General features: G+C 36.7%; 2 protein-coding genes across 3 annotated transcripts in view; both read right to left on the minus strand.

The window, feature by feature from the left end:
• The window catches only part of pof1b (POF1B actin binding protein), a 33,427-nt gene extending 31,192 nt beyond the window's left edge, over nt 1–2,235 (minus strand). The window contains exon 1 of the mRNA XM_082141313.1: nt 1,610–2,235. Coding sequence (XP_081997439.1) covers nt 1,610–2,119 — 510 coding nt within the window. The 5' untranslated portion in view covers nt 2,120–2,235. The remainder of the gene's footprint in view (nt 1–1,609) is intronic.
• Nucleotides 2,236–3,287: 1,052 nt separating this feature from the next.
• slc25a14 (solute carrier family 25 member 14) lies at nt 3,288–19,684 on the minus strand. 2 transcript variants are annotated; one of them, XM_082141437.1, is made up of 9 exons: nt 19,518–19,684; nt 18,855–18,950; nt 18,058–18,196; nt 14,367–14,461; nt 9,620–9,705; nt 8,609–8,704; nt 8,355–8,479; nt 8,050–8,263; nt 3,288–5,668 (listed from the first exon to the last, which is right to left on the minus strand). In XM_082141437.1, the coding sequence occupies exons 2-9, from the start codon at nt 18,916–18,918 to the stop codon at nt 5,627–5,629; spliced, it is 861 nt and encodes a 286-aa protein (XP_081997563.1). In that variant the 5' UTR covers nt 18,919–18,950; nt 19,518–19,684; the 3' UTR covers nt 3,288–5,626. The 2 variants fall into 2 exon arrangements, with proteins under 2 accessions (XP_081997563.1, XP_081997562.1); XM_082141436.1 differs by having other exon boundaries at nt 18,855–18,953.
• Between the last annotated feature and the right edge of the window lie 659 nt (nt 19,685–20,343).

The following is a 20,343-nucleotide window of genomic DNA, read 5'->3' on the forward strand; positions in this document are numbered from 1 at the left end:
AAACATTTTTAAATTGCTAAAATATGTAGCATTTAATTAACATATACCACCAATCTCTAATGTCTCTAATGATAGCAAAGAACACACACAAATGGATAGTAAAAATGCAAATCATAAGAAAGGTTGGTCTGAATTTCAGTGCAGGATTGCGAGAGTTGCGCATCATTTTAATTTTTCATTTGCGCTCACATTCAAAGCGTGCACATAAAGCTGCCTCTTATAAAGTTTGCGAGTGCCAAACAAACACACTTAAAGGAATACTCCACTTTAAAATGAAAATTCTGTCATCATATACTCACCCTCATGTTGTTTCAAACCTGTATGAATTTCTTTCTTCTGCTGAACAGAAAGGAAGATATTTAGAAGAATGTCAGTAACCAGACAGTTTCTGGTCCCATTGACTTCCATAGTATATATTTTTTCCCACTATGGAAGTCAATGGCACCAGAAACTGTCTGGTTAACGACATTATTCTAAATATCTTCCTTTCTGTTCAGCAGAAGAAAGAAATTCATACAGGTTTGAAACAACATGAGGGTGAGTATATGATGACAGAATTTTCATTTTAAAGTGGAGTATCCCTTTAAACGGACAAATACTCAAAAAAAATAAAATAAATAAAAATGCCACAATGTCTGTCTTGCTGAGTATTCACATAAGCACAATCGTCCTAAGTGAATGTAAACAGTTCAGAAAGAAAGCACGTGTATACTGGATACGTGAGTCAGGTCTTAAAGTGAAAGCATCTTTATTCTGTTGTATTTATTTGTGCTATCCTTAGTCGTTTGTTTATTTGTTCTTATTTTATTGCTAACTGTTTACTTGGGTTGATTTTAAAAAAAGAAAAGAAAAGACATCTTGTGCTATTGCAACAAAATTAGCTCATTGTAAAAACATAAATACACTGACTCTTGAATACATTGAAACATTTAGGTGAGATAGTTAAAAATAACTGAGCAATGTTTATATATATATATATATATATATATATATATATATATATATATATATATATATATATATATATATGCCTACATTGAAATCTGTGATCATATAAAGCGATTGATTATTGATTTCCTTGGATGAACAAAAATTTGAAAATATAAAAAATATCTAAGACAGATACAGCTGTTCTTTCCCATGGTATCGAAAATAGTATTGAATATCGACACTTTTCAAGTTATTGTATAGAGGTTACTAGAAATTCCAGTATCGTGACAACACTAGTGTAGGGTACCACAAGTTATGGAAAAATTAAGAGGTAACGTTACCGTGACTCAAAAAAATAAAAATAAAAATAAAAGTTGGGAAACTGCATTAGCACATTCATTTTAAATTTCAATTTCTGATCTTAGGGGGCTCTAAAGAAACCTAAAACTTTTGAACTCGGTGGCTGCTGCTGACATTAAACTCCAATACAGCTGTATCGACACGACAGCATCAGCAGCATCTTTTGTCAATTTTGGTCATTTTCTCCACAAACTACCTGGACCCCTATATAGATTATATAGATATATAGATTGAGTATAATACTAAATTATATTATATTAACTATTTAGATACTACTGTAAAGCAAAAGGAAAAGTTAGAAGCATAAATAAACACTCACAACTTGTCTGTAGTCGGTCTCGTCGACGCTGCTGACGCTCATGGGCTGAGCGTTCTGAACGTACACTTGTTGCATGACGCGCTGCGTCGGCGCCTGGCTCAGGTACACGTACTCCGCGGGCCGCTGCTGCTGCTGCACGGGCACCAGGTAACGCGCGCCTCCGTACACCACGTTCCCCTGCATTTGGTTGTTAATGTACTGGACGGGCTGTAGTTGTTGAGACCCAGCAAGGGTTACCGTGCGGTAAGTCGTTCCTTCGCTTATCCCGACAGGAGAGGTTTGTTGCAACTGAGATCCAGCGAGGGTTACCGTGCGATAAGTCGTTGAACCGTCATTTATCCCGACAGGAGAGGTTGGTTGTAGCTGAGATCCAGCGAGGGTTACCGTGTGATAAGTCGTTGAACCGTCGTTTATCCCGCCAGGAGTCGTCATGACAGTCTGTGTGCACGGCTCCGCCGCGACGGTCACGGTTTTCATCGTCCTCACGCTTTGAGAGTATGGTAGAGTCATTTCTGCGGTTGTGTAAGTCCAGAAAATTAAAAAAGAATTATCATATGAATGTGTGTGAAGTTTGCGAAGCCCGTGTGCGCGCCGCTAACTGACTCCTGAAGTTTCTCCAGTAATGTTGTATAAATGAGAAGAGGCGTGTTTTCTCAATCACTCCTCCCTAAGCTCAAATATCTGAAAGGAGCAACAGGGAGGCCCACCTGTACATTGTGGAAAAAAAGGATTGGCACATTTATTAAAGGGACAGTTCACACAAAAATTAAAATTCTGTCATTTACTCACCCTCAAGTTGTTCCAAACCTGTATGAGTTTCTTTCTTATGTTGAACACAAAAGAAGATATTTTGAAGAATGTTGGTAACCAGACAGTTGTACTATGGAGGTCAATGGCTACCGTCAACTACCAACACTCATTGTTAATTTTGTTTTTGTGGATATATCTAATAATTTCAAGTGACATAATAAAAAGATTTCCGGATTAAAAAAAAAAAATAATTAAACAAATAATTCTACCCAGTAAATAATTGTTACAGTAAATTGTAAACTTGCAGAGTTCAATATCAGTATTTGCTCCCAGTATAACACCCAACATCGTTTGTCATCAATTTGAAGAAACCATGTTCACTTAGTTTGGAACTGTGTTTATTGCAGTGTGTTTTGGTTAGACTTTTCAAACATTATAGGAAGGAATTCATCCCCAAACTTTTGTATCAGCCAAAAATATGTGCTCTTTGGTGAAACGACCCTTTTCATGTTTATTAACTTATTACGATTTCTTGCAATATTTTATATTCATGAATGCAAATTTTTCAAAGAAAATACCTTTGAATTCTACCGATTGTACGCTACAACTTGGCATGTAGGCTAGGTGTAAGTCTGATGGTTAAAGATCTGGGCAGGTGGCCAAACTGTTCAACCCTTGGCATGGAGGTGCAATGTTTCTTCCATGCCTGATTGCAACACTATGATGATCTCATAATATCATTGAAAAATGCATCACACTTTTTTTTTATCAAATTGCTAACGGTTAGAGTCATTTGATAAAAAAAAAAAGTGTGATGCCGTTTTGAACAAAACGTTCAAACACAACAGAACCGTATGATGATGCAGTTCATTAATTTTGTTTGGTCCTATGCCTCAATGGGACTAAATGTGACCTATAAACAACGAACTTTCAGTGAAAACTGTGTTTATTATCAGGGTGCAGTTACATCAGACAAAGCAAAATAAATCAAACCAGCCACACACACACACAAAAAAAAAAACACAAAAAAAACATCAGACATGTTTAATACAATCATTGTCTATTCAAGCAACAGATCATAATAAATAATGTGTTCACCAAAGACATTTAACTAAAGAGTGGCTCACAAAGAAATTGGCAATTGCAAGCATAATATACAGCAATGGATATTGGATGTTTTTCGATTTTTGAAGAAAAGAAAAAAGCAGCGTTGGGGATTTTATTTGCTTTTATACCCACTTTCAAAACACACACATCAAATATATCATGTGTGTGTGTGTAAACTTAATTCTGCACTTTTTCATAAGCTCATTTATCAAATGAATTTGCTGCAGTAAATTTTAAATTAGGAGTAAATTGTATAATTTTATCATTGTATGACAGTGTTGTCAGAACATTCATCATGGCTTCCATTATACATCCAAATGAACACCCTATACAATTAAAGTACATCTACACAAAAGAACATTTCATACAATAAAACAGCAAATATCTGCTAAATAATAAAAAAAAAAGTTGAAAATCTGCAAAGCAAAAAAAGACCATGATCTGTGGGTGACTAACAGTAAATTGAAATAAAAACACTGGCACATTCGTTAATGTGGTTCTTGGTCTTTGCTACACAATGAAATAAGCATTTTCAAAAGTTATCCAGAGGAATATTTCATGCACCATGCTGTAATGACCAATCTAGCAAAAGCCAAAGTCTGAGAAAGAATTGGAAGCAAGTATATCAAAGAGGAAAACCCCTTAAAGTCGTATGAAGAACAGTTTGCCCATATAACTTAAGCAAGAATGTTTGATTAGTTTACAGTAGTTTGAATTGCTTAAGAACATGTTAAAGGTTATGAACAACAGAGCACATTGAATTATAGCAGAAGTTAAACCCTTCATGTTTGGCTAGCACACCAAGAGGCATAAAACGATCAGGCAAAGACATAAATACAAAAGCAGGAAGCGGTAAGGCTTGAAATATATTGACATACAAAGATAAATATGTAACAGTACCTTCCCAATAATAATAATAATGTCACTTTAAAACTCAGAAACAACAGTGCAGTTCTGGTTCAAAACATGTACACTTTGGCAAAGGAGGCAAGCGCCAGAAATGCTACTGACCCCTTTTTCCACAAAATCTGACCTAAAATGCAAAAAAAAAAAGTATATGCTAATATTTTATTTTTGTTCTATCATACAGTTGCAGTATTTACACACTTTTGACAGTTGCCAAAATGTTTATCTTGCATGTGCTTCTCAGAACACACACACACACACAAACTGCATACACACATCTATGTGGCAATTAAGAGATCGCTGAAAAAAAAAAAAAAGAGAAAAAAAAAAGAGAAAACCAGTACATATATCTTGTGCACAAGTGATTTCAATTCTGTGCGTGTTCAAGCATAAACTCCTCACCTATTTTCATTGAGAATTTCAGAAGTCTTAGACATAATATTGGATAAAAGAAGCTTTTTGCGCACATTGGGCCTTATGAAACAAGCAACGTTGACTTAAATGTGCCAACTTGAGAAAGAACGGACTTATGAATGATTAAAGTTACACTAAAATTTGCTTGAGTTTTATGAACGGGGCGGGCCCATTGATTTCAAAGATCCAGGATGTGAGGTCACATCACCAACTTACTAGATCCTTTGGTATTAATTTGACCTGTATACAAGTTTGCAACATGGACATGTCCTATCATATCTGCAGTCTACAGATAAAGCAAAAAGATTTGTCAGCGGTGTCTACATGTGAACAGTTTAACTTACAAGGATAACATCTCATTTAGAGTGTGCTGACCTCAAATATTCTAGAAAAAAGTAGAAAACAAATCTACTTATATTCAGTAATACACTATCTATTGCTCTACATCCTCACCCGGTGGACGTGTCTTTAGTAACTTAACTTGAGCATAATCGTTTGATGCCATGAGTGAGGAGAAACTACGCCTGATGGTTTCCAGCTATCGCACTTTACTTCAGATATTCACCAGACTAAGCATATATTACGAGATCACCACTGGGCCTGTGAACATGACGCTGACGGACAGATAGCTGCCAGGAGTGAAAAATAAAGCATTAACGAGTGCAAAAACGAGTGTTTAAATGTGTCAAGTATGTGCAATACAAATGAGAACAGAAAAAAACAAGTTCTTAAATAAACATACTTATAGGTGTGTGTGATGGAGAAGGGATGATGAATGCTGAAGGACAAAAGCTCCATTCACACACACAGACACACAGTTCAGCGAAGTCACAGTTTCAGCTACAACGGAAACTTCTTCAGCTGCTCAAAGGTGAGGAAGAACTGATATTTAAGTCAAGGATCACAGGAAGAATAGACAGATGTCAGCATATGCGTTTACACACACAAATCTTATTCTCATGTTATGGTTGAAAATCTACAAACTTATCCTTTAAGTCTATTTCAAAATGTTGGAATTTCATTGCATTACATAGAAAATATTGAAGCCAGTGGTATCTGCAAACAAATGACGCAAGAACTAACTTAACTGTTCTGAGACACTCCTTTTGTCTTTGATTTCAACAATATATCTATTGTTTCGAATTTTGAAACCTTAAACAAATTTATTTTACGTTTTGATTGAAAAGTGTGTTTGAGTTATTCAAAATAAATGCCACTTCATAATATTGTAATACCTGTGATAAGTTCATGAAAATATATTAATAATAGAAATACAGTATTTTTGGGGCCCACTTTGTGTGTGTGTGTGTGTGTGTGAGAGAGAGAGAGATATACTGTATATCCATCGATCTCATGTTGCAGTGTACTGACCTCTAGTGGTTGGACTATGCAAACACTACGAACCCAAGGACATTTCACAGACTGCTTTCACACTGGCAGTTTAGTTCTTAACAGCATGGTTCACATGAAAAATTGGAATGTGAAAGCTGTCATGCGGATCGTGAAATTGTGTCCGCACTGTGTTACTTCACAGAAGTAAAGTAACCTACTCATGCGTTTTAGCCAGCGTCATTAGTTCAACAAAAGATGGACACTGTAAACAAATATTTTCATGATTTATCCTTGAAATTTATCTTTTTTCTTTTGTCAAATCAACTGGATAATTTATGTGGTTCAGATAACATCATATTTTGAGTTTCTGTTGATTAAACCAATCTCAAATTTCTGATTTCAATGAACTCAATTTTAAGGCAACCAGGTTACTTTTTAAGTTAAACCAACAATCATTTTTTTACAGTGTAGGGGATGACACTGGTGATGATTTACCTTGAATACGAGCGAGAGAGAGAGCAAATGAAAGGCTCACAATCAGCTGTCTTCTCTGAGCCCGTTAGCATGCAGCAGAAAGCCGCCTTCTTGTGACGCACATATAGTGACCAGAGCATGTGAGCGGAGTGGAGCGGTGAGAATCTCCGCTCATCGCTCACGGAACTGTTCACCCGTCCGCTCCCCCGCTCAAAGCTACATCAGGCCGCTCCGCTCATTATCGCTCAGCGCTCAACGAGGTTTGCTTCGCGCTCCACTCAAATCGCCCCCCGCTCGCTCCGAAAAAGGAAAAAAATCTACATGTATATCACTTTTAGCTTAGACCACAGCCTTACCTCCTAAACAACTAATGAGCAACAACAACATTTTTCAAATTGAAATGTTTTATTTCAAATTACAGGCCTATGTAAGAAGGAATATAGCCTAAACAAAAAGTCCTGTAAAATTAAACGAATAAATGGGCCTAATAATATAAATAAAAATTATATAAACAAAAATATACATTTTTTAAAAGTAAATTAACTATAAGGCCAGAATTTTGATAAGTGAACTTTTGCGCAACGCGCACGATTAAAATTTAAATTGGCTTCCATACACACAAACTGCTGTAAAATAAAACGAATAAATGGGCCTAATAATATAAATATTATTACGGACGACACAAATTCGGCTAAATAAAACGAACCATTAGGTCTACTTGAATGAAAAAACGAATTTGTTTGAATATTATGCTATATTTAATTTACACTTTGTTACAAGTTACCGTATTCAATTTGCTAACCTTTTGTTGCGTGTTCGCGTAGGTCACGTTCATGTTTTCGAGAGATGTGTCTTTTGAGATTCCAAAATGAATCTTTGCTGACTGAAACGATGTCTCCACATTCGTTTTCTTGTACCACATTATCATTGTTAGTTGGTTTTATATTAATAGTAGCCTACACCTGTATGACTTCTCATTTTCCTTTTTGAAGTAGCCTACTTTTTGAACTCCATTATTGAGCCGAGTTTTGACTGAAAATAGTCTACTGTTGATGACTGTGCAAGACAGATGGATCCTGGTTTAGGTTTGACTGAGCATGCTTCAGACTCGTGGTGTGAACTGAGCGAAATTGGAGCGGGAAATAAGGCGACGCTCCGTCCTTTTAAAAATGCCGCTCTGCGCTCTGTCCAAGATCCGCTCGCTCCCGCTCCACTCCGCTCACATGCTCTGATAGTGACCCAAGTGTTGTTCACTCTGCTGTGCATAATACCACCGAATAAATACGAACAATATATTGACCTGCTCTTCATAATGCGCCATGCAAGTTTGTGATGAAGATGAAAGCAAAAGCACCAGGGTTTTATAGAATCAAGCAGGTCTGAAACCAGACCACTTGAACAATCGCACTTGGCCCCTTTAAGGTCCTAAAACAAAGTATTTTACTGATAAAGGATACAATGATGTTCCAGGGCCCGAGACGCAGCCAGTTGGGCCAGAAGCCTTTATAGAGAGCAAAAAACCCTTCATTTCTCCAGGTCTGCATGAGTCCGTCGAGGGTGCCCTTGTACATATGGTTACCGGCGACAACACGCTGATTCATCATACGCGTCCTCACCACGTCCACTGGGTTGGAGGCCAGCGCTCCTGCCAGACCACACGCAAAACTGGAACTAAATAAACAGAAGAAACAATGTGATTCATGAGGTCAATGTTTTAATAATTCAAATTTTAGGTATCAAAAGAACTGCTAGAAATGCTCACATGAAATGAGTTAACACTGTGTCTCCCATCAGGCCTGAAAGAATCAAATGCTTCTTGGTGATGTCATAGACTGGCAGCTCCACACCCACCACAATGGCTGCCCTCTGTGCAGTAGGAATGACACCCTGAAAACAAGACAGGCATCAAAATCCCAGAAGCTGGAACGCTAAGGAGATATTCAAACAGCCGATGGCCACGCATGCTTTGAAATCTCACCACTGATGTCTCAGACAAGAAGTAATGAAAGCACTCACCCTCCACAGGCCTCGCGTGCCCTCGGTCTGGTAAATGTTGATGAAATTAGACATCATGCTTCCCTGTAACAGGCTGCCTTGAGCCTGCATGCGAATCTGATAAAGCCGAGGGAAATAAGAATTCAGACAAAACAAGCTCAGTGGTCTGTGTTGGGCTGCACGATATATAGAAATTTTAAATATCACAAATGTACATATCACAATAGCTTGCGATATCTGAATGATTTGAATAGGTTACTTCAAAATGTAGCGGAAACTTTTTAAATATTTATTTATTTTACACACTTCAAGCTATTTCGTAACATATTGCATTATTTAACAAGTTATCGCATATCACATTTTTCTTCAATATCGTGCCATCCTAGCTAGGATAAAGATAAGATGGGAAACATACTTATCTTTAACATGGCCGCAAGCAGTTCGGTTATTAACACAAAGTATGTACACAAAATGTGTTTGCATGCAATTCATAACCGTAAGCAAATCTGCGTGCTGGCCAAGCCGTCAAACACTGAAATCAATGTTGCGTCTATTCAGGAATGTGGGAGAATCGTAATCTCTAATTTATTATCAAAACAATCAGAAAAACAATTCTGTTTTCATTAAAATATTACGCAGCACAACTATCATAAGCAAAAACAGTTGTCAACATTGCTAACAATAAGAAATGTTTGTTGAGCATCAAATCAGCATATTAGAATGATTTCTGAAGGATCATGTGACTGAAGACTGGAGTAATGATGCTGAAAATTCAGCTTCACCATTACTTTATTTTAAATTGTAGTACTATTTCAGTTTTTGGATCAAACAAATCTCATGTGTCAAATAAAATTTTCTATATTTATTTATTCATGTTTAGTTTTTTACATTTATTTATTCTCTCTGGATAATCAAAAGATTCTAAATAAATAAATAAAAAAGACTAATTACATGCACAGTTATATTAAACATTTTCTGCATTATTATACTAAAATTTGTTGTGGCTTTTTACATACAGGAGATTTTACATACCTTTAGCACATCAGTTGGATTTGCCAAAGAGGAGGACAAAACACCAGACACCACCCCACAAAACACATTAATCACCATAGTTTCATCTGGAAAACAGACAAGAGCACCCATTAGATTCAGAATGGTTCTTTAACACGTTTCATTAAAGACTAAAAAAGAAGCTACAAATCAATTAGCAGTTTAATGATTCAAATCAGTAACAAACACAATAAGGAAGGAATAAGACATGCAATAATCAACCACAGATAAACTAATTTAAAGTGCACTGAAGCCTTATTTTTGTAAATGCTCTGAGTAAAGCCTTGTTATAGTATTTTAAGATGTGGCACCTAGTCTTTATAGAGCAAGGCACTAATGATAAGACCCCAAGAGAGAAAATGAATGAGATTAGAGTTCAGTGTGATGACAGGAGGAGAAAGAACACAATTTAAGTGTGGATCAAATTTAGATCAATAATTACAGTGATTCCTTGATCAATGTGACCAACAGTCAGAACAGCCGTTCATTTTGGCAGGAGAACGGGTATTGGTATCCCCACACCAGCAGGCAAAGCCTGTATCAAAATAAGCATTTGACAAAAAGTGGCAACATCCTTGGAAAACCATGCAGTAAAAGCAATAGAAATCATCCAGAAGAGTCTAAATACAGCATGTTTAATACAATAGAAAGGCCAAGCTGTGACCTTTCTTTGAGTGTTTGTCACAGGGATTCAAGTAATGTTGTTTGCAGAGCAGGGAAGATTCTGTAGCAGGTCAGATGGAAATCCGCGGCGCCAGCACCAGATAAGGTAATGCTAGACACCTGTCTGCCTTTGTTTGGACCGCACATTAGTGATGGTGGTTACACCTTGTTTTCAACAACAGTATTGGTAGAGCCTCGTAACAGTGGAAAATTTAGCTAATGCTACATAATTCTTTTTTTTTTTTTACTCAAATCAAAAATACCTGTTCCTTAAAACCCTGTTATCTATATCCCATTGTGTAACACCACCAAGCAAGCAACAGGAGGTGAGAAAACAGAATAATGTTCCAATGAGGGTTTTTTTCTTTTTTTCTTCAATCAAGCACATTTGAGCTTCGGTTCACCATATTTGATGTGTTCACGATAGGGATGTCAACGATTAATCGACGATCGATTAATTGTCCATAATACATTTAATCGATACAACTTATCGATCATCGATTAAGCAGGTCTTCATGCGCGTGCGCGCTGCTCAACCGCGCAACATGTAAAGCGAGCGCGCCGGAGTTATGTTTGGGACCATTTTACACCTTCATCATGACTATAAGTTTGCGTGTGCATTCGCAGCCTTTTGTTTTGTGCAAATGTAAGTTGTAATACTGTTTATTTTCTGTAGGCCTATCTATATCTGATTTATCTCATATTGGATGCATTTGGTTAAGAATTAACTCTGTAGTAAAGCGTCAGCTTCAGCGCGCGCAGCTCAAACGGCAGTGCACGACTAATAATGACTATTGAGACTGTAATATTACATAACATTATAAAGATTACAATATTGTAATAAAACATTGTGAATTATTTGGGTTTAGTTGCCGTGTCGCGTTGCTCCAGGAGGAGCGCGTCCACAACATGAGTAGTTCTGAATGAATGGCACGTAACTTAGTTCAAGTTCACTTGTGCATGCATTTGCGTCATTTTGTGCAGATATAATTTGTAATATTATGTTTATTTTGAATATATCTGATTAATCTCATATAGGATGCGTTTCTTTTAGATAAATAACGTGCTAGCAAAGTGCTCCAGTTTAACGGTAGCAGATTCATTCAGCGCGTGCAGTTGTTCCAGGAAGAGCGCGTCCACAACAGTCACACATTCTAAGCGCATATGAGGCGGCGTTGGTGACACGTTGTATTAGTAGTTATATTTGATTATTAAATAATTAATTTACTTATCAATCACATCGAAACATTTTACAATCCTACTAGCCCTTTATTTATATTTAAAACCATTCTCATTGATTTGGTGAGGAACATAGCGTTTTGAGCAGCATTTGCAGACCCTGTCATGCTGTTATAGCCACTGCAGTGGACGCATATCGCAGTATTAAGGCTAACGATTAATCGATTAATTGATCGTTAATTTAAACGACGATCGATCATGGGAATTTGTGAAAATTGACATCCCTAGTTCACGACTTGGATAAAACCACTTGATTCCACTTTTACAATCTCTTTATGAAGCGTCAAAGTTTTGGTGCAATGAGCTTTCAATGGAGGGACCGAATTCGCTCAGGTTTCAAAGACATCTTAATTGCAACGGATTTGAAACAACAGGAGTAAATTAAAATTTTGGGATGAACGAATCATTTAATAAATCACAAACTATACAGCTAGACAATTCAGTGAGCTTCCTGAACAAAGTGCTCTTATGTGACCGTTCTTTTTAGTGAATCAAAAACACTTATAAATCAGTCAGGGGTGTGTTTCCTTAGTTGGCAACGGGAAACTCACCCTAGAGAAATGAATGAGAACTGAATTTTTGCTTTCATCATGTCAGGATCGGATGGGATGGATCCAGAATTGTAAGAGAAATCTAACCAAAATCATTAAATTTCCCCGAATCCCATCTGTTTTGTGGAACGACACCTTGAATAAAAACAGACTTCACTGTGGGCATGACTATTCATCAAAATGCTAGATTTATACAAAGAAAACGACTTGCCACTTAATCACAGCTGGTTAGGACAAACTCAGATTAGCACACGAGAGACAGGATTTATTGTTCTCTGACTTGCATCATGCCTAGTTACTGCACAGTGTTAGGTAGCTAACTGAAAATGTAACCTTACGACGGGACTGACCTGAAATGCATTCAAGGGCAACTGTTAACAATTGACCCTTCGCAGGGAGTTTGATTGACAGGTGATCTGACCAATCATAATCCGCCATCCGCCATTTTTGTCCGACAAAGCAGTCAGGAGAGTTAGTAGATTAACATTGGAGGATTTGAACTTGAAAAACGGTGTGTACTGATGTCTTTCCGCGGTTAAAACAACATTCCTTCTTATGTTCTTTCATGTTTATTTGATGCTATAAATTAACTAGAAGTAAGAAAGAGATGATCGGTTCACGAGCAGCTTTAAGAGACTCTACAGCGATCTGTCAGACACATTAAAGAGCCACAAAACGGTATTTATTGTTTAAATTTCGTAAAAAAAAATGATCAAATTTGAAAGGTGAGACTGTTTCATATCAAAAGTAACCTAGTCTGTCCTGTCTGTCAGCACGTTGTCAGTGTCCTCTCTGCTCCGCAATGTATTTTTCACTGAGTGAGAACATGGTGTGGCGCGAGAGCGGCGTGAGCAACAGTAACTAAAGGGGGCGGGTCTTTGCGAACGGTCAATTGCTTATGTAAATCCTCACCAACACTATTTGGACAACTACATGAACGTTGGACTGATTCTAACTATCTAATTCAACATTGATTTCAGTAGTCTGGGAAATTAATGGGATAGTTCACCCAAAAATGAAAATTCTGCCATGAATTACTCGTCTTCATGTCGCTCCAAACCCGTAAGACTTTCATTCATCTTTGGAACACAAATGAAGATATTTTTTATGAAATCCAAGAGCCTTCTGTCTCTCCGTAGACAGCTACGCATACGCAACTACCACTTTGACGCTTCAAAAATTTCATAAAGAGATTGTAAAACTATAAAGAAATCATTAATCCATACGAATCGAGTGGTTTATTCCAAATTTTCTGAAGAGACTATCGCTTTATATGATGAACAGATTGAATTTAGGCTTTTATTCACATAAACATTGACCAGCGAACATAAACAAAAGCTTAACCGAACCTGCTTGAGTCGCGAGAACAAACCTCTTGCTGAAGCTCAAACAGGCTGCGTAACACGAGAATGAACCTCATTGGTTCTTTCTGAAGCTCAAACGTGCTGCATAACACGAGAATGAACCTCATTGGCTCTTGCAGAAGCTCAAACGTGCTGCGTAACACAAGAATGAACCTCATTGGCTCTTGCAGAAGCTCAAACGTGCTGCGTAACACGAGAATGAACCTCATTGGTTCTCTCATGTCAGGTGAACATGCTTGAGCTTCTGTTTACCACAACTGATGTGTGTTCATGAATATTTATTTGTGATCAATCAATCAATCAATCTCTTTATTAACTTTTTGAGGCGTCAAAGTGGCAGTTGCGTAGCTGTCTATGGAAGGACAGAAAGCTCTCAGATTTCATTAAAAATGATTTCATCTTCATTTGTGTTACGAAGATGAACGAAAGTCTTACGGGTTTGGAAGGACATGAGGGAGTAATTAGTGACAGAATTTTCATTTTTGGGTGAATTATCCCTTCAAAGCTATTGCTACTCTAATACATTTTTTTTTTTTTTACATTTGTGACTGGATGTGTGCAACATGTTTGTCATGTTGGCTAACAAGTCAATGACTACCCCATATCGCTCAACACATTACGGTGTAGATCATTTTCTGGAGACGATTCATTCCTTGTCATAGAGCTACCCGCTACAGTCAAAGTAGGTCGCAGATATGTTTGATATCAATGTTTTTATATTTTAGATATAGTTAGCTATTAATATAATTGTAAGATCATGTAATTGAGGATAACAGTATCAAAGTGCCAAATACAAAGTTTAAAGCTTTGTAGCTTTTCCATTCTGTTCTCAAACTAAAGAAATGTTGCACTGAGAAGAAAAGATGTAGTATGAAATGAACAGTATGATCAAAGGATTCATCCTAAACCCACCTTCAGGATGGCTAACAAACAGTTTCTTCAGTGTGTTGTAGGTACCGATCTTGATTGTGCCGTAGGAAGCTTGTCGGAGGAGCGCAGGTGAAATTCTAGGAGTAAAAAAAAAAAACCCACAACTTCAAGGTCATTGCTTTCTTTCCATTCTGAGGTTAAATGGAAATCTAAATAGGCCTAGATCAGTTTCAATGACAGACTAAATTCATCACAAGACCATGCAATGACTAACAAGCACATTTATTAATGCAAAGATTTAAATTAAGTTCTAAGGATTAGCCAAACTAATAGAGAAAAGAATGAATGGTCGTCAATGTCAGAAAACATTAAAGTGTGCACATCATCAAAAGTTTCTCTTATGTTTAGAAAACAAAGACAAAATCATGCAAAGCACATATGCAAACATTTGTGCAAATTGGTTCAACAAAAGTACACCATTTCACCATATTTTTCCATAGTACCACAGGTAAAAGAAATTCCTCTGAAAAACAGGCTGGCCTCATTGCAAATTGCACAAAATGTTGTGATAAGTGGTGGACAAAGTACACAAATCAAGTACTTGAGTAAACTTAATAAAATATTCCTCCAGTGAAAGTACTAGTACTACTTTTAAAATCTACATGAATAAAAGTACAAAACAACTTGATTTTTAATGTACTTAACTTAAGTATTAATAGTAAAAGGTACTAATCAATGAAGCACATTTATTATTTGCTTTAGCCAGCACTAGTCAATAAGGAAGATAAGAGCACACATTTAATATGTATTGATCTGAAAATATGCTAATGTTTTATTACTAAAAACATGAACTTTCAATAGACTAAAATATCAATTTAAGTTAGGCTACTGATAATTCAAGTGTTCAAACAAGTGAAAATGACTAAATATACCATATAGTATTAAAAAATTGGGGAATACAAATTGTCTGTAATTGTAGTGGCAAATAACAGAAGCATACATTATATGCAGACTTAAAGGGGTGGTTGATTGTGATTTCACTTTTTTCATTTTAAATGGTGTGTAATGTTGCTGTTGGTGCAAGAACAGTATCTGCAAAGTTGCTGCGCTGAAAGTTCAACGTAAGCAGAGATATCCTCTTTTAAAAATCAGGAAGTTTAATGCCTACAAAAACGACTCGAATGGGACTACAACGAGATACTTCCCGGGTTTTATACGTAACTAACCCATGCAAAAAAGGGGGCATGGCCATATTTCTGCGGCTTTGTCGAAGAGGAAGAGTTAGGCCTATAGTGGAGAGCTGTAGCCATGCCGTCGAAAGTGTGTTATTTTCACCCCGCTGCCAGGTCTTCTGTGTCCGGGCTTCATTCGGACGCTGTAGTTCGTCAACAATGGCTAAAATTTATGTTTGATTATGTTCCTGAAAATTTCAATCGTAATAGCTCTCTGTGCTGCGCATTTTACGGAAGACAGCTTCCAGAATCTCCACGAATTCAATGCCGGATTCAACAAGAAACTGTTACTAAAACATGAAGCAGTTCCAACTTTAAAACCAGAGGCAGCAGTTGTTGGGCCACAACCTGTAAGTAAGACTTTATAATGTTTGCATGTATAATTTCAGACGTAATGTTTTAGTTTTATCAAGGACGTAAACAAATGCCAGCGCTGGCTTTAGTAGCCACTTACACGTACAAACATTTTGGACCTGAATTTGTAATTATGTACTAATTTTGTAAATGTATTTTCCATGTATATTTTATGACGTAATTTTTCGATTTGATCAAGAACGTAAACCAATGCCAACGCTGTTTGTTTATAGCCAGTTAGTTCGATGCTATTTTGTGTGTATAAGACAAACGTGTATAAAGTTCAAAAAATGATATGTAATCGCAACAGCAAACTTCAGCTGCTCAAGTTAAAACAATAACTTTAAAAAACGGTATTACTCAGTCGTTTATTCAGTTATATTAAATGTTTAATCAGGAGAAAACCGTATCTCAAAAGCTAACAAGCAGCAGTAGCATTTTCAAGTAACAGCGTATCGAAATTCTTATATAATAATAATAGTAGATTAGAATAGAATAGAATAGAATAATAATAATAAAAAAATGTACCATTCAGAAACGTTTTGTAAGAGCCGTGTTTGCGGAGGTTGCTTGACTCTCTTCATTGCCGCTTTCTGGGTCTGATTCCTGCTCAAACTGATACGGCAGTATTGACACCATTATTTACATTTGACCGGAGCACATGCAACTTTCGCCCGTAAAGGTAATGGGCGTGAAGTTTCCAGACAACATGCACTACGCAGTTTAGCCAATTACAACACACCGGCCCAACTAACCAATCTGAGCCAATTGCCTGTTTCCGAGGGAGTGGTTTCATAGAATCAGGAAGTCAACCGGTCGTTCAAATGACAGAGGAGAAAGCGGCTTACAATAAAGGTGAAATTTATGAAAAATAAGACAAAAAAAACACGAAGACATGTTATATTGCACCCCATAAACACAATCATGCAAAGAAAAAAAGCAGTAAACCACCCCTTTAACATGGGCTAAAAGGCATCAATGTTTTTAGAAGAACGCTATGCATCCACAATCAAGCATTTCATATAATAGGCTTAAACAGCTCAACCTTTTACAGCAGATTTAGTTCTGAAATAACTAATATGATTTTTGTTAGGGATGCACATGCATTGTGGGATTTTTTTGGACCGATACCAATTTTAACAAACAATTATTGGCAGCTTCAGATACTGATATTTGTCAATTGCTCTCTTATTTGAAGTTTTGTCAGTAAGTATTTCGATCATGTTATAAATTAAGTTCAAAAACGCATGCACTAAGTCGTACAAGCTAGTTTATTGCTGCATCATCAAATATTTTCTAATGAACAAGGAGCGGATCCATTTAACATTCAGCAGGCCAACATAAATACATTAATACAGCAGAACAAAGATACATATGAAATAAACAGTGCTTTTTAGGTAGCAGTTTTAACAGTAGTTTAAATAAATATCGGCCGTCGATAAATCACTGCATCTCTAATTTTCTTAAAGCTTCCCATTAAATCAGGGAGTTTTTGACTCGAGAACCGCAGCAAACGGAAGAGTCCAATTCATAAATGAATCGTTCAGTCTGTTTGCAAAACGATTCAACATGTTCACTGAAAAGAATCAGCCGGATTAATTAAAATTAATCTGGCCCAAATAATTAAAAAAGCCCACCAGTCTCTATATATAAATCTGGTCCTTTTATCAATCCAAGTCTACTTGCAAAAAAGACAGGCAAAAAAGTTGAATCACTAACAATTAATACATATTTTCTTTTTAAAACACTTTAAGGCTAAGCAATGGCAGTAACCTCCTAACCATAAGCTTCAGGCCAGGGAAAGAAACAGCAGATTAATATCAGATGATGGTTTGAAAAACAAGATGCTCTGAGACGCACAGATAAAATGACCACGTAGACTGGAACTGCAGTCTGTGCACGCCAAAGCAGAGGGCCAGTTTCACTTGACTCAGCTCCTCTACAAACCTCGTGAATTAAATATCATCTATATTTAGAGTTTATTACAGCTATCAGCTGTATTTAAAACCCACTGAAGGGGTTACATATATACCTTTAAAAGGGAACACAACTCTGATCTTCAGAAATTGTAAGGTAAAACACCATAACACTGATGCTAAAGTGAAGCGTTTGTTGTCATTCAGAAGCTTTAAATAATTCAAACTCACCCCGAATACAACGCCCGGACGCCTTCTTCACTTCCAATCCTGAATAAAGCGTGGAACATCCCCCGATATCGGACCTCCATGCAGTGCGTCTGCCCTTGAACCTGGAGACGCGTTTTTGTGAGATCAATGGGAAACGTACCTGCAAGATTCAATTATGAGTTACATTTCAGATCAAATCTAGAAGTACTTTATTATGCATATTAGTACTGCATCTAAAGGCTGCCCTGTTTCTCTTATCTGTCATCGAATGTCTTACCCTATTTTGAACAGTTCGCTCTCTTTGTGTGGTTGGGAATGTTGTTTTTCATGTTCTGCAAATCATTCTTCCACTAACAATCAAGGCTCATTTTAAAGTCCCTCCAATTGTGCAAACACGCCAGTTGTGATTCTGAAGGTAATACTTTGATAGTTATAAATAACAGTATATTTAGTAAAGCATCTAATAGAAGTAATAAATAGTAATAATAATAATAATAAAATTATAATAATGATAATAATAAAAAAAAAATTATAATGCCCGTTTTATTGTGGAAACCTTATTATTATTTACATATTAGTGTCAAAATGTAGAAAGAAACTTTCTATCAGTTATTCTTTATATCAGCTATTGGACACGTAAACAAAAATACGTCTGAACAAAACTAAATAATACATTATATTCTCTCAAATATGAATATGCATTCTGTCACTTTCATATGAGATAATAACATGTATTCCGAATAAATGCAATGCAAACTTAAATGAAAAAGTGCTCTTTAATAGGTGATAAAAATAGCAGGTGCACAACAGAGACTCACCGAATTCTGCGACAATTGAGGCCATTCCTCCATAGACGAACGGCTTCCAGTTCAGGTTTGCCATTTCTGTAGCGGCCCCCTCGGCTTGATGGAGTCCTACTAAAAACAGCAGGAACCCAAAATATGAGCAAACCAGCTGTTTTAATCTCACACTGTACAACATAGCGCTACCCGTCTGTGTTACAGCCAGTCTTCCCAGATGCATAGACAAATGTGCACCGGAATACGACGAAGCGCATTAAAGAATCATTGCAAGCGCCATAGGAAATTTGCGGTAATTCTATTGGTTGTAAAGTCTGTCAGTCATTTTATCTGCGATCCTGATTGGTGGGAGTGATCTGAAGTTCCACCTACTTCCGTCGCCAAGGAGGTTGAGTGACAGCAAGCAACGGCTCTCGCCTATTCTCTCTTCAACCCGTGTAACATTTAACTTTTTAGGTTATTATTGCAAATTAAAAAGATAAACAGAATGCGAACAAACTCACCAATATAAATAAAATGGATCTATGGCGTTGGCGTAGTGTGAAAGACCGCTATAACGTTACTTGGTTGCGAATCGGACATCTAACGGCTTGTAACTGTTAGCCAGGTACGCAGAACTACTCTCGGCATTATAAAGTACAAAACTGAGTCATCGCGATATCACTCCGTGAGCTCACGTACCTGAGGCTTGGTGGTTCAGTCACCTCTGTTATTTTATTTTTGACCCCATCGTCTCGACCACATGTAGGATTATTGTACTTTTCGCAGTCAAACTCCAGGAGCGCACCTACGGCTCTTAGTTTACCATCATGTGTCTCTAGCAGGAACTCAACTCACCGCAACCGGAAGTTCCCGCCCGGAAGTTTGAAAGAGACTAGACTCCGCCCCCTCCATTTTTCAATGTCACCCTGTCCGTCAAGGGGGAGCAATCAGTGAGGTTTGATTTAAACAACATATTTTTTTTAAATACTTTTTTCCCCCAGGGTGACGTTAAAGAAATTCATGGCTTTTTTTAATGCTTTTATTTTTTTTATCAACAAATAGAATGTGCAAAAGCATGTCCATGTTACATCAGAACATGTCACGTGCTTCACAATACAATAGAAATTACAAAAAAGAGAAAATGAAAAGAAAGAAAACAACAGAGTCTATAAACATGTATATATATTGTTGAATAAGTGTAAATATATACTGTTTATATGAAAATGTTAAATTAAGAACATATTGCATATTTTTAGATTTTGACATCGCATCTTTGCACATTTTAATCTTCTTAAGCGCTGTAAAATTGGGTTTGCCATTTGTGAATTTACATTTGTGGATATGAAATTTACATATAAATAAAAAAAAATTATAAGGAAACCAACATCCTTTGAGCAATGGTCCTTAATACCATAACTTAAAATCACATATTTATAGGATAAGTATAAGTATAGAGAGAAGTATTTAAAATATTATCAGCAATGAATCTCTTAACATCTTTCCAGAAACACTGTATCTTGGCAGG

This window comes from Leuciscus leuciscus, assembly GCF_965113295.1.
Source record: "Leuciscus leuciscus genome assembly, chromosome: 16".
In the NCBI taxonomy this organism is placed as follows: Eukaryota; Metazoa; Chordata; class Actinopteri; order Cypriniformes; family Leuciscidae; genus Leuciscus; species Leuciscus leuciscus.